This window comes from Psammomys obesus, unplaced genomic scaffold (assembly GCF_907164565.1).
Source record: "Psammomys obesus unplaced genomic scaffold, mPsaObe1.curated_primary_1811, whole genome shotgun sequence".
In the NCBI taxonomy this organism is placed as follows: Eukaryota; Metazoa; Chordata; class Mammalia; order Rodentia; family Muridae; genus Psammomys; species Psammomys obesus.
Window position 1 is genome coordinate 8,052,256 of NW_026591598.1, and position 23,277 is coordinate 8,075,532.

Below are 23,277 nucleotides of genomic sequence, written 5' to 3' on the forward strand. Positions count from 1 at the left end.
ACACACACACACACACACACACACACACACACACACACACACACACAGGTAAAGATACTGCTAATTTGAACACCTTCCACAGAACTGACTCAGAGAAGATGAGGAAGTTGACCAAGGCCGTACAGCTAGTTAGTAGGAGAGGCAGGGTTTGGATTTAGCCTGGCTCACTTCAAAATGCTGTTTCTGCTGCCTCAGCCTGCAGACAACCACAGAGATACAAATCCACAGCAGGGAGGCAGGCGGGCCGCAGGGGCAGGGGGAGGGGCACGGTCTCAGGGCTGGAAAGGAAGCTCCCTACAGCCTTCCCCCCAACTGCTGGATCCCTCTGAGGCCTGGAGCCCTGATCTAATCCCTTTGTGAGGCTTCTTCTGGCCAGAGCCATTGTCCCTTCCTGTCCATTCCTGTTACGCAGTGACACATTCCTGGGAAGGGGAATCTTTGAATCACTGACTTATAGGTGAGCATTCAGATGACTAAATGATGACATGACAGCCCCAGGACCATCACACCAGTGACCTCTGTCTCCTTATCCCTGTCTTCCTCAATCCACCATCTACCCAGCCCAGGGGGGCTTTAATCAAGCCAGAGCATGCCCCTCTTCGGCCTAAACCCTTCCTGCCTTTTCTACTGTATTCCCCATCTCCTGGGGACAATTCACAATTCAGCCCCATCACCCACTCACTTCTGCTTTTTTTGATTGGCAAAATACGTCTCATCCTTTAGGATCACATGTCTCCTACTCCCCCCCCCCCAAGACAGATTCTTGTGTACCCAAGGCTGGCCTTGAACCTGGAACTCACGGTAGTGGAGAACGACCGACCTTGAATTCCTAATCCTCTGAACCTCCACTTTCTGAGCGTTGGGATTGTAGGCATGCACCATTCCTCCAGCTTATACGGGGTTGAAGATGGACCCCTGAGCTTCATGCTTGCTCCAATGCTTGACAAATACTCTACCAGCTGAACTGCATCTCCAGCCCCTCACTGCTGAGCCCCCTGACTTCAGTCAAGATCCTGCCCTGGGGAGCCAGGCACAGTGATGTATGCCTGTAATCCCTGCACTTGGGGAGACAGAGACAGGTGGATCTCTGTGAGTTCAAGGCCAGCCTGGTCTACAAAGTGAGTCCAGGACAGCCAAGGCTACACAGAGAAACCCTGTCTCAAAAACACCAAAATATTAATAATAATAATAAGAAGAAGAATCCTGCCCTGTGGAACTGCTTCCCTTAATCTCCACAGCAGCACTGTGGAGGTCAGAATTACTGTTCCCATTTTACAAACAATTATATCAAGGCCTGGAGAGAGGAAAACTTCCTTCCCTCCAGGTTCTTGCATGGCTGGAATCTTTACTGCATGGTCAAGACACATGCAATCATAATTAGCAAGCATGTATGTTTTCTAGTTTTCTCCCAGGTAGGCCCCAGGGCCTGAAATTCTGCTCTTTTGTCTCTGGATCTGTGGTGGCAGCGTAGACCCGGCACAGTGGCAAAGACTCAGAGAATGGTTATTGGGGGCGATATCCATCTATTTCCTGTCCCCTTGAGTGGCAGGAGGAGAGAGAATAGGAGGGACATGTAGGAGGGTAGATTATCCTGAGGTTCCTGCTAGCAGACTCCTTTAGAGAAGTCACAGAGCTGTCCCTTAAGGAACCAGCTGGGACTGTCCCTGGGTTCTAGAGAAAGCTTGCTGACCTTGCAAGGGAAGCAAAAGTCTTCCGGCTCTGTTGTATCACCCTTCGCTAGAACCTCCCAGCCAATGTGTCATTAAATATTTACTGTTTCCCAGTCTGCTCAGTTTGGTCCTAGGACCTGGAAGTGGTGACTGGAGACAGGGGTCCCTAGTTACTGGTCACTATGGTGACTGCAGAACCCTCTCCCTCTGCAAAGCCCTGCGGGTTGAGTTTCCAGCTGTGTGCTGTAGTTGGGGAAGAAGGTTCAGAGGGGAAAGACACCGGCCCCAGGTCACGTAGCCCGTGAGTGAGCCGCACACAGTCAGGTGTGTGCCTATGGTGTGCGCATCCTTCCTCTTCATGCTGCATCCCCGCCCACAGCCAGGGAGGATGTGGGCCAGACTTGGAGGAGGCTCAGGGAAGCCATTTTGGAGGTGGGGCTGTGGCTGGAAGGCAGCCTGCCCTGGTGGACTTTCTACAATAACAAAGCTTTTCCCTGTCCCTGCAGGCACTTTCCCTTCCATTAGCTCACTCAGTCCCAGCGTCATCCCTATTATTATCTCCGTTTGACAAATGAGGGAAGGAAGCCCAGTGCGGCTGAGTGACTTTCCCAAGGTTGCACAGCCCAGGCTTGGCAGAGCAAGAGCACGCTTTGGGGCCTTGGGTTTGCGGCTTGGGGCTAGGGATGCAGCTCACTTGGTGTGGGCAGGATGCAGGAGGTTCCTGTGTTCCGTCCTCGGAAACAGAAAGAGCAAAGTCTTCCCCTGGACCTCTGCCGCCGCTGCTTCTGTCCCCTCCACCGTCCTCTGTGCTGCTCTGGAGCATAGAAGGAGAGTGAACTGCTAATCCATGCTCCCTCGGACCTCACACTGATGCCTGGGGATGTTTTTTCTGCCTCACCCTGACCTGTCTACCTTTCAAACTCTTTTTCTGCCTGCAGGCGCCAGGCCACCTCCTGCCCTCCTTGAAAAGGCTTCCTGGATTGACTCCTCCCAAGGCACAACATCCTCTGTAGATTTTTTTCTTTTCCTTTTTTTTTTTCCTTTCAGACAGTTTCTCTGTATAGCCCTGGCTGCCCTGGAACTCACTATGTAGACCAGGCTGGCTGGCCTCGAACTCAGATCTTTACCTGTCTTTACCTCCCGAGTGCTGGGACTAAAGATGTGCAAGACTGGCTGCAAAATTTCCCCCCTTTTAGACAAAAGTTTTGTTTGTTTTTGTTGTTTTCAAGACAGCGTTTCTCTGTGTGTAGCCCTGGCTGTCCTGGATTGGCTTTGTAGACCAGGCTGGCCTTGAACTCACAGAGGAGCCACCAGCCTCTGCCATCCCCAGTGCTGAGATTAAAAGTGCGCACCACCACACCTGGCTCTCAGACAAAGTGTTACTAAATGGTCCTGACTAGCCTGGAACTCACTCTGTAGACCAGGCTGGCCTCAAACGCTCCAGGATCTGCCTGCCTCCGCCTCCCAAGCGCTGGAATTACTGCCACACACCACCACACCCGGCCCAATCCTCCATATAAATTTTTAATGGACCAATTATCTCATTACGTTGTTGATCCATCTGCCTCTCTCATCAGACTGCGTTCCTTAAGGGCAGGGAGAATGGTTTTCCACACCTGTCTTCCCTGCGCATGGTTGTGCGTCTTCGTAGAGTGCTTACCAAGCGAATGTCTAACATCCCGAGGGCCAGACAGTGGAGCACTAGCACGCCTGAGCCATCCGAGAAGCTGGTGTGCAGGATGACGTGTGCTTCCAGGCATTTGGAATCTGATGTGACATCCAGCTGAGCATTCCCCGTAGGTAAGAGTCCAGGACAAGAAGTCCGTGCTCCCTCTATGTGCTCTGTGGCCCCAGGAGGTAGAAAGCACCAACCCATTCAGTGGAGGAGGAAACCGAGCCTCAGACAAGAAACTGACTCACCGAACTTACACAACTAGTAAAACCAGCGGCAGTGGCCTGCACAGGGCCCTGGGTTAGACCCCTAACACTGTATAAACCAGGCCTGGTGTCACATGCCTCTAATAGCTGCACGCAGCAGGTGGAGGGTCAGAGGTTCAGGGTCATCCTTGAGTCATCCTGGGATTACGTGAGACTACGTTTCAAAGAAAAAAAAAACAACCCAACTCTCTCATATGAGGGTCTCCAGCCAGGTGTGGGGGTGTCCATCTTTAAAGCTAGTCCTTGGGAGGCAGAAGCATGATGGTCAGGAATTCAAGGCTAGTCTTGGATATATAGCAAGTTCAAAACCAACCCGAGCTATATGAGACTTTGTCTCAAAACAAAACCAACCACCCAGACTCAGGAAGGGCTTGAATGCAGTTCCATATGGTACCGTAGACCTAATCCCACCTGCACTTGGTAGGCAGGAAAAGACTGAAATAGAGGCTATGTACCTTTAAGAGGAAAAGTGGGAGATGAGAGGGAAGCCAGTAGGGTGACATTTGAGACCAAGAAAAGAGCTCAAAGAGGGGCTAGAGCAGAGGTTCCTGAACCCTTGAGGGATCCTGGGGTGGGGTAGGAGAGCTACACAACCTTCTTTAGCACTGTCCCCAGCTGCCACCAGCCCCTTAAGGGGCCTGTGCTGTGGGAGATGAGGAAGCAAAGGCTGTTGGCTGGCAAAGGGACCTGAAGGAAGGAGTGCCCTGTGACTATGTGGGCCCTGGGGAGCAAGACAGATGGTCAGGACTGGTTTGGAAAAGACTGGCATGGATGTGAGTAGGCAGAAGTAGGAGGGGGGTGAGCTCGAACATTCTTATTTTGCACAGGTGGAAAGGGAACATCTTCACCTCCTTTGGAAATCATCCATCCTATCTCCCTTACCCCACTTTACAGGCCTAGCCCTGTTGCCCTCCTGCTTAGCCTCCCCACTCACTGCCCCCAGCCCAGGGCTCCCCTGAGGTTCTCCAGGACCAGCCACTCCCACTCCAGTCTGCTGTCTCACCCTCCCTGGCCCAGCCTGGTGAGGCAGGAGGGAGGAGTTTCCAGGCAGGAAAGAGCTGACTCACTCAGTGGCACATCTGGTCTCAGATCTTGATACCCAGCTGGAAGGGGCAGGAAGGGAGAAGCCACCTCCCCCACAAACTCTCCTGACTAAGTCCCAGGCCTTTGCCAACTGTGTGGGGCAGGCTGGGAGACGCCTCTGGTGTGGTGGCAACAGCCCTTGCCAGGCTGCCTCGCCCACTTGCCTGGGTCCTTTGCTGCCGTGATTGCCTTGAGTGTTCAGAAAAGCCGTTTGTCTCTTTGTGCAAGTGACAAAGCGGCTTGCTCAAGAGCACAGCATTTTGGGAGCGCTGGCCCAGTGGGTGTGTCCTCTTCCAGGTGAATATACAAAAGGGAGTGTATCTAGGGTAGTCAGAGACTGATGTCTGAGCTACTCAAGACATACCAGGGGGTGATGACTGCAAAAGCTGTGACAGGAATGGAGTTCCTGTCAGGTAGTGTGCAGGGCTCTGGGTTGCGTCCCGACACTGACACTGCAGGGATGAGAAGGGTTTGCTCTGGATGGCAGGAGACACGAAACCCAAGCCCCTGGACAGATGGTTCCTCCCCAAAGTCACAGCGTAGGAGCTGGGTCCTTCCTCCACCTCCCTCTGCCTTCTGCTCTGCTGTCCCTCCTGTTTTGGCTTTGCTCTGAAGCAACACTCTCTCTCTCTCTCTCTCTCTCTCTCTCACACACACACACACACATGCACATACATACACACACACTCAGACTGAGTCCTCAACATTATTTTTGTCCTAACTCTGTTCCTCCATGCTGAGAACCTTGGCAGAGGTGTCCTGTCATCCTGTCCTCTGAGGGGTCATAGGGACATAGCGTTCTCATTGTCTGGAGTGGAAAGAGGTGTCCAGGTCCTGGGGAGAGGAAGGCCTCATGCCAGGGTCTCTGATTTCTCTCCAGGCTGCTCAACAGCCTTCTCTAGGGGCCCCAGCTGTGTTCACTGGCCGAGTCACTTCCCTTTTCCCACTGTAGCCCTCCCACAGGGTAGACATCAGACTGCAAATCTCTGTTCTTCCCTAGATCCACCCCATCCATGACATTAACTTTGGGTAGATTCAATTGTATATAAAGGGACCAAGACTCACTAACGTACCCTAGTTGCCTGCGGTGACCTTCAGCCTTACCTGACTCATGATTTCCTCTTACTTGTTTTTGTTTTGTTTCCTCCTTTTTTTTTTTTTTTTTTTTAGGTTGGAGGAGACAAGCTCTCATTCTGACGCCCCGGGGCTGACCTGGAACTGTGTAATCCACCCTGGCCTGGAGCTCATGGTGTGCCTCCTGCTTCAGCTGCCTGAGCTAATCAGGAAGACAGTTAGATTAGGCCCCTTAGGACCACCACTGCCTTAAGTGAAGTGGTCAGAGAGTGGAGAGTCCATGATCGATTAGTGATGCCTGCAGTGGGTGCAGAAAAGGTGGTGGGAATGTGTACGTGTTGCTGAGTTTCAGAGGTCCTGCCAGTGTTGTATGCTGAATGTATCCCCATGCTGGAAGTTTTTTGTTTCTTTGTTTTTTGTTTTTTCTGGGATATCTCTCTCTTCTGTGCAGCCCCCTCTTCTGGCTTTGGTACAATTTGTTCCTTTTCAGTGAAGGTCGAACATTTCAGTGTGGCAGGGGGAGCTCGTGAATGGGTTAATCCAGCTATGGGCTCTGTGGATTCACCAGCCCCCCGAAGGTGATTTGTTCTCTGCAATGTGTTCAAGGCCTAGAGAATCCACACCTATAACCTTAAGTTCAGCCTCTGTGTTTTTAAGCTTGCACCATAAAAATCCAGCACTCTTTGTGTCCAGCCCCACTGTTTGGCCTGGGCCTCCCTACCAACTCAACCATTATACCACCAGAATGGCATGCAATGCTTCCTTAAAGTGCCATCTTTCCCGCCGGCAGTGGTGGTCCACGCCGTTAGTCCCAGCACTCAGGAGGCAGAAGCAGGCGGATCTCTGAGTTCGAGGCCAGCCTGGTCTACAGAGGGAGTTCCAGGACAGCTAGGGCTACACAGAAAAACCCTATCTAGAAAAACAAGCAGACAAAAAGGTGCCATTCCTCAGATACTCAGTGGCTTATTTGGATAGGCATACCCTTGATGGCCTGGGCACTTTCACAGGTGTCCTTACAGTGAAAGGGAAGACTCTTGATTTGTATAATTTTGTAGGGTTTTCTGGGTCAACTAGGTCGCAGGTCACCTCAGACCACTTACAGGAAGACAGTCTAGGCCTTTCCCCCTCTTCTTGGTCGGTCCACTGAACACTCCAGAGCTTGGCTTTCTCTAAGGAACAGGAAGGAGATTTTTGCACTTTTTCCTCAGCTCCATGACACCCACGTGGGGTTACAAAACAACTTGCTAGATTGGCTCTCTCCTTCTACAAATGAGTTCCCGGAGAGAACTCAGTCTTCAGGCCTGTTGGGAGGTGCCTCTGTGAACTCAGTATGTAGCCAAGGATGCCCTTAAACCTCTGATTCTCCTGTCTCTACCCCCCCCCCCCAACTGCTGGAACTACAGGCACATGCCATTTTTATGCCCAGGAATCATTTCTCCAAAATTGAGCCCAAGCCTTTGCTTGCCTGCTGGGCAAACACTCTACCAAACGCGCCATTATCTCCAGCCTTACTTTGTCACTTTTTGCATTAGTCTTGTCTGCAGAAACCAAACAAGGCTTTCTGCAAGTCAGACTCCCAACGTGGTGTCCTTGGGGAGCTAGAAAGGAAAGTCATGTGTGTTTGTGTATATGTGTGTGTTCTCAGTAAAAGGAAAATATGCAAATAGCATACTTTAGATCTGGTCCTCTTCAGCCTAGGCTTGAACATTTGAATATTAAATTACCCTATGCAAGTTAATGCAAATGAGTAGTTGCGCCAGGCAACCTAAGTTTAGGCAGAATGGACTGAGGCAGGGTGAATCACAGGACCTGATCCACAGGTCAATCAGCTCAGGGATGATCCCAGTTCTGGTGACAAGTCTCTGTGAGGGGACCTGGGACTGTCTAAGAGGATGGAGAGTCCAGTCCGACAGTGGGGAACCCTGGGTTGGGTGTATTCTTGGTCAAGGGGAGAGGGGAGATGAGGAAGAGGAACTTAGTTCTAAGGGAAGAAGGCTCTGAGGAAGAAGGCCCCGAGAGGAGAGGCATAAAAAGAGGGAAGCTCTGCATTACTATATAAACTCCTGTCGCAGGAATCTGTCCTGTGGAACCACTGCCCACTCCCTTCTCCCCTCCTGGTCCTGAAAGGTTGTCAAGAATAGGTGACTAAAGCGCTGAGGGGATAGCCCTGAGGTCCCTTTGTTTCCTAGGACTCCAAGTGCTTTTCTGGGAGCTGCTCTAAACGATAGGCCTTTACAGATGGGAGGAGCCATCAGGAAAGCAAGAAAAACTGGGCAAGGCATAGTCACACACACACACACACACACACACACACACACACACATACACACACCGGCCTCCCAGGCCTTCCTTTGTCTCCAGGGCTGACTTCTAGCCTTAGTCCTGGCCCCTCAGGCCTCCCAGTTGGATGCTCTGCTCGGGCCTGTTTGGTGTGTGTCCTGTCATATCCTATCCCAGTGATACTGGTTTCTAGTCCCCCCTACCCCTCCTGTGTTGAGGATTGCTTGACACTGAGGCCAGGCTGAGTAGACAGGAGAGCGCCCTCTGGAATCCCAGCTGGGGTAGGACAGAAACATGCCTCCCAGCTTGGCTTATCCTATTTCTTATTTTCAGATCTCTCTGAGTCCTTACCCTACCCCTACCCCCAGGCCTCTATCCCTTCCCTGCATACCACCCACTACCAGAGACCCCAGAGACCCAGTCCTTCCAGCCCCAGCCCTAGCTCCCTGATCAAGCCTTGTTTCCGTTAGTCTGGTCCCAGAGAGGATGCTTTGAAGAACAGCTCTGGGGTCAGCTCCGAGATTCACCACTCTTTGCCATGCTATGCCAACTGCCTTACCCTCATCTCAGGGCAGAGGCCGAGAGATGGAGGAGCCAGAGGCAAAGGGATTAATGAAATTCTGGAGGCAAGCCCAGTTTAGGCCGTCTGGCAGATCCATGACAGCCAGCCAGGCAGCCCTGAGCACCCCTGTGATGCTGCTTCAGGCAGAGGCAGTTCACCCCCTGACCTCCCCCTCCCCCCCCCTTACCGGGGGAGCCAGGGGCTGGAGCCCAGAGCAGGACAGGCCCCACCCAGGTCCCCTGAACAAGAGCTGCACTGTGCACACCCTCAAACCCTGCCCCACCCTGAGGGTCAGGGGAGGGTCAGGGGAGGCAACCCGGGAGCTGGAAATAAGACTCCTGAGGGAAAGGAGCAAGGGAGAAGCCCCAGGTGGGGATCAGCCTGCAGGCCTTTTGCACCCTGCCTTTGCACCTGGGGTCAGGGGTGCTGGGCAGTGCCAGGAGGCTCCAAGGCCTCCTGGTATCTCAAGACTTGGAAAAGCAGACTCACCAGGAGGTGTTGGTGGCTGCAGCAGTGGTGGGAGAGGTAGCCCATGCCTTTGATCCCAGCACTTAGGGAGGTAGAGGCAGGTGGATCACTGTGAGTTCAAGGCCAGCCTGGTGCGCAGAGTGAGTTCCAGGCCAGTCAAGGCTACACAGAGAAACCCTGCCTTGAAAAAAACAAAACAAAACAAAAAACAAAAAGGAAGGAAAGGAAAAAGCAGGCTCATGTAAGAGACCCAAACCCAGGCACAGAAGACAGGAGCTCCAACGATGGAAGGCCTGAAGGGTTCTAAACATAGGTCACACTGCAAGGCTGTGGCCTTGAGCCCTCAGGCTCCTGACTGACCTCACTCACTCAATCTGAAATTTCTACCCTGGCAGACTTGTACTGGACCCTTAAGGGCAAAGAGAAAAGACACTACGGTGGCTAATGTTTGTTGTCAACCTGATGGGGACGCAGAGTCACCATGGAAACTCACCTCTGGTTTTCAATAGGGCAGGGTAGACCCACTCTGAATGTAGGCAGCTCCATCCCATTGGCTGGGGTCCTGGACTGACTCAAAATGAAAAGGAAAGAGAGCTGAGCCCCAGCAGCCATCTCTCCCTTCTTCCTGACTGCAGCTGCCGCCCCTCCCCCAGGCCTTGGCTCCATTCCCAAAGGACTGTGCCTTCAACCTAAGCCAAAATCAACCCTTTCTACCATAGGTTCCTTTTTGTTCGCTTGGTTGGTTGATTTTGATTTTCCCAGACAGTCTCTCTGTGTAGTCCTGGCTGTCTTGGAACTCACTCTAGAGCCCTGGCTGGCCTTGGACTTACAGAGATCCGCCTGCCTCAACCTCCTGAGTGCCACCCCACCCAGCTCCATAAGTTGCTTTTTTTCTTTTTTCTTTTTTTTAACCTGTCAAGCATTTTGTCATAGCAATAAGAAAAGTAACTAAAACAGATCCCCCACTTCTGTGGAAGTGATTGGAGTCAGGGTCCAGCTGCAAGGGAGTGGTGGACATATTCTGAATTCCCTGGACTAAAAGTAGGCCTGACCCAGGTGCTGGCCCTTTCTCAGTGAGCTGAAGCCCATGAAGTAGCCTGAAACTATGCTTGAGGAATCAGATTTGCTGGACAAAAAAAAAAAAAAAAAAAAAAAAAGTCTTCCGGTGGGGATAAGGGCAATGATCAGAGAGGTCTGTTATCAGTTCTACGAGGAAGCAGGGGTCGAGAGGCAGAGGACCCCAGGCAGGTGGGAGCAGGGCAAAGACAGAAGCAAAGGCCATGTACACTGGAAGCCACTGTGAGGCTCGAGTCAGGGTGTTGAAAAGACACTCAGAGCTGAGAGGAGAACTGACCACCCAAGCATTCGCCACGAAGCCCAGGGACCAGGAAGGGGTACCCCTGGTCTTCCTTCCCATAAGGTCTTTTTAAAAAAGATTTCGTTATTATCTCTATTTATACAGTTATTCTGCCTGCAGGTGTACTTGCAGGCTAGAACAGGGCACCAGATCTCCTTATAGTTGGTCGTGAGCCACCGTGCGGTTGCTGGCAACTGAACTCAGGACCTTTGGATGAACAGCCAGTGCTCTGCACCTCTGAGCCATCTCTCCAGTCCCCTGCGGTCTTACAACACATGTGTTCCCCCGAGCACGCGCGTATCCGCATCTGCCAGGTCGGAACTCTCCAGCCGGGCCTCTCCACCCTCCTCCACATCCTATCCTACCTCCCAGAACCAAAGGAGGCACCATCGAGCCCTGGCCTTAAGATCCGAAGACAAGGCCCACGGCTCGCCTCTTCTCTGTGTCTACCTCAGAGCCTCAGTCTCCTCCTCAGAAATAAAGGAGCCACGTGTGGACAGGCGTGTCTGTAACCCAGCCCGCAGGAGGGCAGGAGGTGTGGGCAAGAAAAGCTGCAGTGTGAGGCCAGTCCAGGTTGTACGAGATGTCTCTGTCTCAGAAAGAGAGAAAGGGGTGGGGTGGAAGGCCAGGAATAAGGGAGAAATAGCTGCCGTTCCAGAGGCTGCTGCTCTGACTCACGTCCCTGCCTCCATCATTCTTGCAAAAGGGTTCTGCTTTTTTGTTTGTTTGTTTGTTTGAGACGGGGTTTCTCTGTGTAGCCCTGGCTGTCCTGTGTAGACCCTGCTGGCCTCAAACTCAGAGATCTGCCTGCCTCTGCCTCCCCAGCGCTGGGATTAAAGGCGTGCACCACCACTGTCCTGGGAACAGAGGTCTAGGGACCCACTGAGCTTCAGACGCTTGTGAGCAGCCAGCAGGGGGGTTCCCCAAGGCTGGGCTCACTTAGTCACCTCAGCATGAGGGAGCTGCGGCAGGGAGTGAGGCAGTGGTTAGAACAAGAGGTCCTGTGGAGCTCTGGCTGCGGCTGCACACTGTCTGGGGTACCTATCCCCATTTTTCCAGGCCTCTTCACGCTTTCTTCCTCTCTCTCCAAGACTACAGGATAGGCAGCCAGGGACTGATGACTCCCCTGGTAGCAGGAGCTCCGGGGACAGGGAGAGGACTGGGTTCAAATCCTTGCTTCGTGGCTCCCATTGTGAGGGCCGAGGCAGGCAGCAAGAGTGGGGCTCAGGCTAGGGCGATAGCTTAGAAGTCAAGCGAGTGCACACTTACTATTCCAGAGGCCCAGGGCTCAGCCTCCAGTACTGTGCTCACCCTCCTGCATCTCCCCCCAAAAAGACTTCTGGGCCCAGGAAAGAAAGGAAGAAAAAGAAAGGAAAGGGAAACAGAAGAAGCTCAATAGTACACTTTGATAATCCCAGGACTTGGGAGCCTGAGGCAGGAGGATTGAGACTTTGAGGCCAGTCAGGGCTGCGGGACAAAATTCTGTCTCAATTCCCCACTCATTCAAAATTATCTCTGAATAAGAGTAATGTGAGGTGGAAAGACGGCTCAGTTGGGAAAAGGCATTGGCCACCAAGCCGGGTGGCCTGGGTTCACTCTCCGGATGCCACACATTGGAAGAAGTGACCTGACTCCCTCAGACTGTCCTCCAACCGACATGTGTGTGCCATGTGCACAAACAATAAACAAACAAACAAAACGTCATGGGAGGGGGAGTCCGAGCTGGGCATGGTGGTACACACCTGTGATCCCAACGCTCTGGGAGGCAGGCTGTGAGTCCTGGGCCAGCCTGGTCTAATAAGTGAGTTCAGGACAACCAAGGCTACACAGAGAAACCCTGTCTTAAAAATAACAAAACAAAACAAAAAAACAGCTAAGGAGGTTGGAAAGATGGCTCAGTGGCTAACAACACTTACTGCTCTTCCCATAGGGCTTCTGTTTGATTCCCATACTAGGAAGCTCACGACTGCCTATAACCACAGCTCAGGGGGGATTTGATACCTATGATCACCATGGGAACCGCAGGTATCCCTCACATGCACACACTTTCATGTGGACACACGCATGATTGAAAAAAAAAAAGGTTTTGGGTCTGGAGAGATGGCTCAGAGGTTAAGAGCACTGGCTGCTCTTCCAGAGGTCCTGAGTTCAATCCCCAGCACCCACGTGGTGGCTCATAACCAATCTACAGCAGCTGGTGTCCTCTTCTGGTGTGCGGACGTACACGCAGACATAACACCCACATCCATAAAATATATATACAATTCTATTTTAAAAATAAATACACTTTTTAAAGGAGTGAGTGAATGAATAGCTGGGAATAGTGACTCATAACTGTAGCTCCAGGGCTGTGCTGAGGCAAGAATTGCCATAAAAGACCAGAGTAAGGTCCTTGGACTGAAGCTATAGCTCGAGGCAGAGTGCAGTACTTAATGCCCTAGATTCCATCTCCAGCGCACACACAGACACATACACACACAGAAACACATACACACACTCTTCTTCCTGCTGTAGTTTTGAAACAGGGGCTCATATAACCCAGGCTGACCAGAGTGCCTACGGAGGTGAGGGTGACCTTGAACTCGTGTTGTTCCTGCTTGGATTAAAAGCATGCCCGGGAAAGGATGTCCACAAACCCACACACACAAAAGCACAGGCAGACCTTCAGACTTTTTGTTGTCTCTCAGAGACTATGGTCCTGGAACTCACTCTGCAGGTCAGGCTGGCCTCAGATGTCCCTGGTCCCCTCTGTGTGCCCTCGGCGCTGGGATCACAGTAAGTACCTGGCTGACAGTCACATACTCACACACGGCCTTCATACTTGAATCAGAGTCTATCTGGCCCATTCAAGACACACATGTATTTTGCACACAGGACATTCTGGGACAGTCGCAGCCACCCGTAGGACACAGAGTGCCATGTTAAGTCATGGACACACACACACACACACACACACACACACACACACACACACACACACACACACACACACGGGCTTCCTCACCCACCCCCGCGGCTGTCTCCTCCATAGAGCTCCCGCCAACTGCTAACTTGGCTGCTTTCTCCCCACCTATTTCCCACCATCCTCTGGGGCCTCTGGGGCCTCCCTCCAGAGGGGGAGGGGACAGGACAGGGTTAGCCCTGCCGACGTGGCAGCTCACCTGCAGCCCAGGCCACACCCTCCACTGGGAGAGGGTTAAAGGGACAGCGGTCTTGGCTTGCTCTGCAGCCTGCGTTTCTCAGACAGGGGAAGTGAGGCCAGGATTCTCAGACAGGGTAAGTGAGGCCAGGAGAGGGCTTAGAGTCTGCGTGGGACTCGAACCTAGCGCCTCGTGGGGAGAGATGTCTATACGAGGACGGGAAGCTGGAACGCAGGCCCACCTCTTGCCCGCGGTGGCTGTCTGTGCCTGCCCCTCTTCATCCCCAACCTCCCTAGCAGGCGCTCCCACCCTCGGGCAGGCCTTGTCTGGGGAGCCAGCTCCATCTGGGCTCCCTGCCAGAAGCCTGGGTGTCCCCCTCCACACCTCTCCCTGCAGAATCTGTCTCCTGCTCCCTTTCCAAAGCCGGCTGAGGTGTGCCAGCACAGAGGACAGCCCCGCTGGGTGCTTCCCGGTCACGTGACAGGGCAAGGCGCTCCCCTTCTCTGGTTCCCCCGTTGCCTCATCCCTACAGAGAACGAGAAACACGTCTACCTGTCAGGACTGGTGAGTTAAGCACAGATGGCGTGCGGCAGGGCCGAGCCCAGGCGCTTGAGACTCCCCTGGCAAGGGAGGGAGCCTCAGGGTTGCAGGGACGTACTGATAGATTCCGGGTCGTCCATCCGCACACCACCTCCTGGCGGTCCCTTCGCCTCTGCCTCAGTTCAGCGTGGTTTCCTGTGAGGTTCCCATTCCTCAAAGCTGTGACAGCCCAGCCTGGCTTCGGCCATCCATTGCTGTGATGGTGGGCAGGTGGCAGAGATGGAGGGGGTCAGGGCGACCATGTCCGTGGAAGGCTAACAGAGAAGAGCTAGGCCAGTTGGCTCCTGGAGTACTAGGCCTTCCCCCCAGCGCTGAGATGGAGGCAGGTAGTATCTCAGGGCTGTTAGGTGAGTGCTGTGCACTGATCAGCACACAGCCCGGATTCCCGGCTTATTCAGGGAAAGCCAGTTTGTCCCCTGGAGCTCCAGGGGTAGTGAGCTGGAGAGACATGGCCTGTCCCAAGGGCCCCACTTGTGATGTGAGAGTCAGATCCAGAGCTCTCATGCCATAGGGAGGCACACTCTGTCCCCAGGCCCCCAACCACTCGGGGACATGGAATACTTCCCCTGGGATACACAGTCTATTGGGGAAATCCACCCTCTCTCCAGATTACCAGACTGGAAATATATAGCCACCTCTCCCCACTGGGTGCTAGGTTCAAGTCCCACTCCATCTTCAGGGGATCCAACAGCCTCCTCTGGTTCCCTCGGGCACACACAGAACTCGGGCACATGTGTTCGTTCATGTGCACACACACAAACATAAGTACAAAATTAAACATAAATAAACAATTTAAAAAAGCCGTAGCAGCCAGGCATGATGTAGTGGTGCACACCGGTAATCTCAGAACTCAGAGAGGCAGAGGCAGGTGGATCTCTGTGAGTTCGAGGCCAGCCTGGTCCACGAAGTGAGTCCAGACACAGCCAGGACTGGAAAAACAAAAAACAAACAAATTTAAAAACTAAGAAAACAAACTAACTATGTAGGGTTGACAGATAAAGATATTTGCTGCCAAGCCTGATGATCTGAGCTTGATCCCCAGGTCCAACGTAGGAAGAGAAAACCAACTCCCACAAGTTATCTTCCGACCTCCACATGTGGAAATTTAGGTGGCTCATGGCTGGAACACAGACACTCGGGAGGCAGAGGCAGGAAGATCTCTGTGGGAGAGGGCTGAGGACAGACCAAAACCAGCACCTGGGAACAGAGGTACCCTGTCTAGAGGAGCCTGAAGGGACACTCCAGAAAGGACAGAAGAAACTGCTGAGTTGGGGACCGGCCTATGGGGGTCTCCTGAGGGAGGGCTGTATTAGGAGGAAGAAGCTGGGTGGGAGTCCCTGGAGCCTGAGAGAAGGCCCCAGTGACCCTCACAGGGGAGAGGAATTTAACTGGAGCTTCCCTCAGGGCCCAGGTAAGAACAGCAGTGACCGCTGGGCTGCTCTCCAGGAATTCCTTCTTCCTCCCAAGAGCGACATTTCCATTTTAAAGCGGAGGAGACGCAGTCCCAGGAGTACAGAGAGACATGGGGGTGAGGAGTCTGGATTTATACTCATCTTCTGAGTCTCATGTCTGACTCTTTCCAGAGTGCTTAGCTTTCCAATGCTCCTTTCAGACCGGTGGAGCCAGCGCTGTTAGTGTATTGTTATTTGTTTATTTTTATGATGCTGGGGATTGAACACAGGGTCTCATGTATACTAAAGTTCCTCTCAGAGCTACACACCTCGCCCATGCCTAACCCCTTGTTGCTTGCTTCCTTCCACCCTTCCTTCCTTCCTCTCACCCTCTCTTTCTCTCTTGCTTTCCTTCGTTTTTTTCGAGACAGGGTTTCTCTGTGTAGCCTTGTCTCTCCTAGACTCAGTTTGTAGATCAGGCTGACCTTGAACTCACAAAGATCCACCCACCTGCCTCTGCCTCCCCGAGTGCTGGGATTACAGGCCTGCGCCACCGCACTGGTTTCTAATAGCTCCTATTTGAGCGTGTGTGGCTAACGCAAGGTCTTATATAACCCAAGCTAACCTCCAGCTCAGTTATGGAGTTGAGGATGACTTTGAACTTTTGATCTCAACGCCTCAATTGAGTGCTATTATTGGCATGCCACACACTAGGTCTGTGCGTCCCTGAGGATGAAACCTAGGGCTTCTTGCACTCTGCCTCCTGAGCGATATCCGCCCCCAGCCCTATTTAATAGATAATTATTGCTTTGATGACTAGGCTCACCTGGGGCTCCGCCCTCCAGGCTATGCTCACAGCCGGCTCGGAAAAGGCAGGTCCGGTGCGCCCCCGCGCGGTCATGAGAAGAAACACACGTGCCGGGCGTCGGCGTGGGAATGATGGTCATCCAGGGATGACACAGGTGACTCACACTCACCCGGTGTCCAGGCACTCAGCACCCACAGCAGTGCGAGCAGGGAGGAAAAAGGAAATGAAAGAATATCATTTGCATTCTACGCAAAGAGATCAAACACACACACACCTTTTTGGTTTGGTTTTGGTTGTTTGGTTTGGTATGGCCCGCGTATCTTTCTTTCCTTCCTTCCTTCCTTCCTTCCTTCCTTCCTTCCTTCCTTCCTTCCTTCCTTCCTTCCTTCCTTCCTTCCTTTCTCTCTCTCTCTCTCTTTCTCTCTCTCTCTCTCTCTTTCTTTTTTGGTTTTTCGAGACAGGGTTTCTCTGCAGTAGCTGTGGCTGTCCTGAAACTCACTCTGCAGACCAGGCTGGCTGAGAACTCACAGAGATCTGCCTGCCTCTGCCTCCCAAGTGCTGGGATTAAAGGCGTGAACCACCTTTTCCCAGCTATAAGAATATTAAAAGGGGGGGGGGGAGAAAGGTTAGAGAATGTGCCTAGCATCTAAGAAGACTGGGTTCAATTTTTAGCATGAAAAAAAATGAATGATTTTAAAATGTTTAATAAATAGGAGCTGGAGTGCTTGCTCAATAGTTAAAAATACACACTACTCTTCCAGAGGACCCAAGTTCAATCCCCAGCACCCATGTTAGGCAGCTCACAACTGCCCATAACTCCAGATCCAGAGGGATCCAATGTTCTGGCTCCTACAGACACCCGACACACACACACACACACACACACACACACACACACACACACACACACACACATTCATTTTGTGTGTGTGTGTTTGTTTGTTTTTTGAGACATGGTTTCTCTCTGTAGCCCTGGTTGTTCTAGAACTCCATCTGTAGACCAGGTTGGCCTTGAATTCACAGAGGTCTGAATGCCTCTGCCTCCTGAGTGCTGGGATGAAAGGCCTATGTCACTACTGAGGACTTAAAAGTCTTTAAATATACAATGATAGCTAACCCCTGGGCCCTTGACAAAATGCTTTTTCAGTTCATTCTCACAATAAAACTGTGATGTAAGACAGGTTGCCCAGTCTTGCAGGGCCCAGCGCCTGCGGTGACTTTCCCAAGGGCACCCAGGGAACACAGAGGTAGTGTCACGCTCTCTGGGTAGCGTCTTCGCTCTGAAGCCTGGAATCATTCCCTGGTTCTAGCCAAGGCGACCTGATAGAGAGTGCTGCAGGGCATCTGAGAAGCATCCCTCTCCCACCTTGGGCCAGGTTCAGGGCACCCTCAGCACAGGGGAACCACTTGTGTTAAGTGATGGGGTTTTCAGGCCTACCTCAACCCCACTAGCTCCTGAGCGGGCCTCTCATCCAGCCACGACAGTCCTGTGAAGAGGGTGCAGATGGTGCATTCTGCTCTCGGAGAGCCAGGGCCTGGGGAACATTGCTCCCATCACTAACTAGGAGGGCTCTGCAGCATTGGGGGGAGGGCCCTCGCTGATGCCGTCTCCCCTGCTGCTCACTAGTGCTCCCCGATTCCTAGGTCACACCTCTGACATACTACCTTTTCTCCCACCTGCAGGTCCACTGCTCAGGACCCTACCTACAGACCCAAGAGTGAGTGAGATAAGGTCCTTTCTGTGCTCCCACTGGGCCAGCAAGCAGGCACGGCCTGGACGTGCAGAACGATGCCAGAGAGGTCATGGACTTGCAGGCGCCGTGGAAGTGCTGTGCGAGCAGTGCATCGTTGGTGCCCAGGACTACAGGTCCACCCAGACAAATGTGGCTGAGGCTGGTTTAATGGCATGGTGGAGCATGCGTCTAATCCCAGCGCCGGAGGGGCAGAGGCAGGAGGGTCTCAGAGTTCGAGGGCAGCCTGGGCTACAAAGTAAGTCCAGGACAGTTGGGGCTACACAGAGAAACCCCGTCTCAAAAAAACCAAACCAAACCAAACCAAACCAAAACAAAGAGTAAGAAGTCTCCTGTCTCTCTTTTTTCTCTTTATTTTTTATTTATGTATATGTACAAGTCTTATGTATGTACTGTTCTATGGCTATGAAGAGACACCACAACCAAGGCAACTTACAAAGAAAGCATTTAATTAGGGGCTTGTTGACAGCTTCAGAGGGTTAGTCTATAACCAACCGTCATGCAGCAGTAACTGAGAGCTTACACACCGAGACAACCACCACAAGGCAGAGGGAGGTAAGTGGGACTGTTGCGGGCTTTGAGGTTTCCTGGTGCCTGATGATGAAACCTTAAAGCCTAACCTGGCTGACACGCCTCCTCTGACAAGGCCGTATCTTCTAATCCTTCCCAAACAGTTCCACCAACTGGGATCAAGCATTCACATATGTGAGTCCAGGGGGGTATTCTCATTCAAAACACCACAGTATGTGTGTCTTTGTGAAAGTATGCCACCTGTGAGCTGGGTGGTGAGGGTGGCGCACGCCTTTAATCCCAGCACTGGAGAGGCAGAGGCAGGCAGATCTCTGTGAGTTTCGAGGCCAGCCTGGTCTACAAAGTGAGTCCTGGCCTACAAAGGACAGCCAAAGCTACACAGAGAAACCCTTGTCCTGAAACAAGCAAGCAAACAATCAAGCTCAAAATAGGCCACATGTGGGTGCTCAAGGAAGTCAAAAGAGTATCAGAATGCCTGGAGGTGGAATGACAGGTAGTTGTCAAACATATGACTTCCGTTATGAACGAACCCTGTCTTCTGCGAGAGCAGCAGCTGCTCCTAACTGCTGCGCCGGCTCTCCAGCTCTGCTTCTCTCTTCTGTCCTGTCTCTCTCTCCAGTTCTTTGCTTGTTTTTCTAGGCTACTGTTCTACTACTGTTTACTATTGAGCTAAATTCCCAATCTCATCTTCCTTTCGTTTTTGCCTTTCCTGAGAACTGAATTCAAGGTCTTGGGCACACACACACACACACACACACACACACACACACACACACACATATACACACATATATATATATTCACATATAACCATATATATCCATATGTAAGAATATATGCCTATGTAGTCATAAATACATGAATATTTACACTCAAGGATATAAGCATTCCTATGTATGCACATATGTGACTAGATAGGGTATAGTCTGTGTCACTATCACTCAGCTAAATACCAGCCTTGATCACCACTCTTCTCATTTTGGTGTTTGGTGGCCCATCTAACGTCTGTGGCCAGGCTATGCTTCCTTGGGGGTTTTAGCAGTAAACAGGCCCACTGGAGGCCTTTGCTGGAAGAGGGTTCACGGAAGGACTGCTCTGAGGAGTGTGCAGGAACAGGGAAACACCCCGGCCTCTGCAGCCCTGCAGCAGTCACTGCCCCGAGCCAGAGGAGGAAGGGGAGGCAGTCTTGCCAGAAAAGCTAATGAGAGCCGAATTCAGGGGTGTAACACACAAGGCAGCTCTAGCTTTCCGTAGGACCATTACGGCTGCCGAGATGGACCTCACTGAGGGAGAGAAGCTTGATAAAAAGTCTCATTTCAGGCCCAGGCTACAGCTCAGTGGTGGAGCATCTTTTGGCATGTGCCAGGCCCTGGGTCCAGTCCTCGGAATAGCTGGGGGAGTGTGGGGACTATTCTGGTCACACTCTCCTCTCTCTCTCTCTCTCTTCCTTCCTTTTCTTCGTTTGTTTTGTTTTTGTAAGATTGATTTATTATGTATATAGTGTTCTGCCTGCATGTACACCTGCAGGCCAGAAGAGGGCATCAGATCTCATTATAGATGGTTGTGAGCCACCTTGTGGTTGCTGGGAATTGAACTCAGGAGCTTTGGAAGAACAGCCAGTGCCCTTAACCTCTGAGCCACCTCTCCAGCCCTGCTGGACTCACTCTGTAGACCAGGCTGGCCTTGAACTCACAGAGTTCTCCTGCCTCTGCCTCCCGAGTGCCCAGCTCTCTTCCACACTTCCTCCTGGCAAACCCAGCTGAGGGCTGTGGCAGGAATCAGACCTTGGACGAGCAGGACAAGCAGAGAAGCAGAGAGTGTGGCTTAGACAGAGAATGGCCAGCCCCTGGCTGCTCTCCTCTTCTTAATTTCAGCTTTGTGGATATACTTGCTTTTGAAAGCACCCTCTGTGTCTGGCTGAGAAAACCTTTATCTTATCCTTCCAGGCCCAGACTACCCTGTCCAAGAGGTAGTCCCAGGAGGGACCTCTCCCAACCCTGGGCCGCTGCGTGTCAATACTATCGCTATATTGCTCAGGCCTATGATCAGGCATTACTCTCTGTGCAAGCTTGTATTTCCAGGTGAAGGTTCTGGCATCTTCTTCTCAATGAGCTTCTTAGGGACCTCAGCCAATAAAGCCATTTGCTCTGAGACAGACTCAGCACAGACCAAATGTTGATGTGTGCCAAGGGACTGAGTCCCGTGACCTTGCTCACCAAATGCCACCTGGGTAGATGCAGTGTGTGTGTGTGTGTGTGTGTGTGTGTGTGTGTGTGTGTGTGTGCCTGTGTCAGTCTGGGTCCACTGGAACCCAGTGGGTAGTATGAGCCTGGCACGTAGCCAGTATAATATGTTGCCTGAATTGGTCTAGATAGCATGACCCCTCCTTGTGTTTCTTCCTCCATTCAACAAATACCTTTTATTTTGTATTCTCCTGTGTGTGTCTCTCTGTGTGTACACAGTACGTGTGTACAGGCGTGGTGGCGTGTGTGCCCCAGGTTGTGTGTGGAAGTCAGAGACAAACTGTGTGGAGTTGGTTCTCTTCTCCCACCTTTACATGGGTTCTGGGATTGAATTCAGTAGCCACCCTCGCTCAGCAAAGCGTCCTTACTGGCGAAGACCATCTAACAAAAATTTCTGTTTCATGCAAGGCCAGTGGTGTTAGTTTCTGAGGGCAAAGCATTGAAGAAGTCAAACAGTCTCTTCCCTCCTGGGGCCTCCATTCTAGTGGAGGAAGCAGAAAAGGTGGGAATTACAAATAAACACTATTGGGTTGTTGTTTGTTTGTTTGTTTGTTGAGATTTTATTTGTTCACTTACCTATCTATCTATCCATCTATTTATTTATTTATAGTGAAGTAGGGTTTCTCTGTGCAGTCCTGGCTGTCCTGGAACTCACTCTGCAGGCCAGGCTGGCCTTGAGGGCATAGATCTGCCTGACTCTGACTCCCTGGCGCTGGGATTACAGGCCTACGCCACCATGCCCGGCTCAGATTTATTTTATTTAATTATGTGTCTGTAGGTCTATGTGTGAGTACACGTGTCTGAGGAGACCAGAAGGTGGGGGGGGAGGGGACCTCTGGAGCTGGAGTTACAAGCAGTTGTGAGCTGCCTAATGTGAGAGCTGGGAAGCCAGCTCCAGCAACCCCCACTCCTCCCTTAACTGCTGGACCATCGGCCTAGCCCCAAACAAACCCTAATGTTTCCTACCATGCCTCCTGCTGTGTGGAGGATAATCCAGGTGATGGATACAGTGGAAGTGTGGACCCTTGGGTCATCTCTAAGGAGATGGCGTGTGAGCCGAGCTCTGAAGGACAGCAGAAGCTGAAGGGGGTGAGGGTGATGTAGGCATACACAGCAGCAAGGACTTAGGGATTCCGTTTCCCACCCTAAGAAGCTAAGTGGGAGCTGTCAGGAGTTAAGGATGCAGCCTTGGGGACACCCCTGCCAATTCCTGGACAAGGGGGCTGAAGAGGAAGAGGCAGCCCCTGCCAAGGCTGCCCAAGCTGCCTGTTGCCTAGCACCTTATGTAAACAGCAGGCTGGCAGGCCTTGCCCTTGCTCCCCTTCCTTCTGTCTGACTGGCAACAGCTGTCCAGCAAGCAGCCGGGGCCGTGCCAACATCCTCCCCTGGAATATTTTAGGGGTAAGTCAGAAAATGACCAGCAGCCTCCAAAACTCTTTTTCTCCCATATACCTTACATGGGTATATTGGGTTGCTCTGGGGTTGGGCTCACTTCCCTTGCACTCAGCTACTCAGCCACAGGAGGCACCCTCACACAGGGCACAGGCGCGGTCACACACCTACCCGGAACCCTCAGCTGCCACACTGGCACAGGTCGGCCCAGTCAGGCTCACACTCACACGTGGTTACACACCTGTTCCACGGTCGCTGCAGCCAGCGCCTATTTCCCCTCAAGCCACCCGCAACTGGCACAGCCACCCTGCTCTCCAGTCGGCACTTCCACACGCCCTCACAGACCAGGAGCAGGAGTCCCGCTGCGGATATAACCCTACATCCATCCAACACGCAGAACCTTGCGCCGTGGGCACAAGGCACAAGCTACCCAGCCAACACACTGGCATCATTGCTCCTTCTCCATCCTCATCCTCTGCTCTAGGATCTGGTTAAACGCTGTCCAGCCTTCCGGCCTGGGCCCGCTGGGCGCACGGCATTCTTCTGCAATGGAATCAAAGCCCTCCTCCCTGACACAGGGACTAAGTGGAAAAAAATAATCAGAGCAAGAATGTCTGGGGCCCAGGTCTGGGAAGGGGCCCAGCAGCCCTAACTGGGGGATGGGAGAGGGACTTCAATGTGGAAGTCTGACCCGGACATCAAAGGGCCCAGGACTTAAGGGCAGGAATATATATGCCTTGAAATACAACAGAGTAGGAGCGACAAGTGCAGAGGACCCCAAGAAACCTCCCAGGGTGAGGGGAGGAAACCTTCAGCAGACTCCACTCTAAGGCCCTAAGTGTTTCTGGAGTTTTTCTTCAGCCCTCCTCTAATCTCAGCCGTGGCCCCCAGCTGTCCCCAGACGCGTGGGGTGTGCCGGGTAACTCCCCCCTCCTTCTCCAGCAGGCGCCCTGCCCCACCCCTTCACGACAGCTGCGGGACACCAAGAG

The 23,277-nt window shown here is 52.3% G+C and overlaps 1 protein-coding gene across 1 annotated transcript; it reads left to right on the forward strand.

Moving 5' to 3' along the window:
- Window positions 1–13,124: 13,124 nt before the first annotated feature.
- LOC129679652 (uncharacterized) lies at window positions 13,125–18,459 on the forward strand. Its single transcript, XM_055610981.1, has 5 exons — window positions 13,125–13,207; window positions 13,546–13,708; window positions 13,969–14,136; window positions 15,577–15,700; window positions 18,055–18,459. Exons 1-5 carry the CDS (start codon window positions 13,125–13,127, stop codon window positions 18,444–18,446), a joined length of 930 nt encoding a protein of 309 aa, XP_055466956.1. The 3' UTR covers window positions 18,447–18,459.
- Window positions 18,460–23,277: the final 4,818 nt, after the last annotated feature.

What these genes read in the sequence shown, in the direction of transcription:
- LOC129679652 (XM_055610981.1), top strand. Translation starts at nt 13,125, where the DNA reads ATGGTCCTGGAACTCACTCTGCAGGTCAGGCTGGCCTCAGATGTCCCT. An exon ending in CCCTCGGCGCTGGGATCACA is followed by an intron (nt 13,208 to 13,545) that starts GTAAGTACCTGG and finishes GCCTCCCTCCAG; the next exon opens with AGGGGGAGGGGACAGGACAG. An exon ending in GGCCAGGATTCTCAGACAGG is followed by an intron (nt 13,709 to 13,968) that starts GTAAGTGAGGCC and finishes CTCTCCCTGCAG; the next exon opens with AATCTGTCTCCTGCTCCCTT.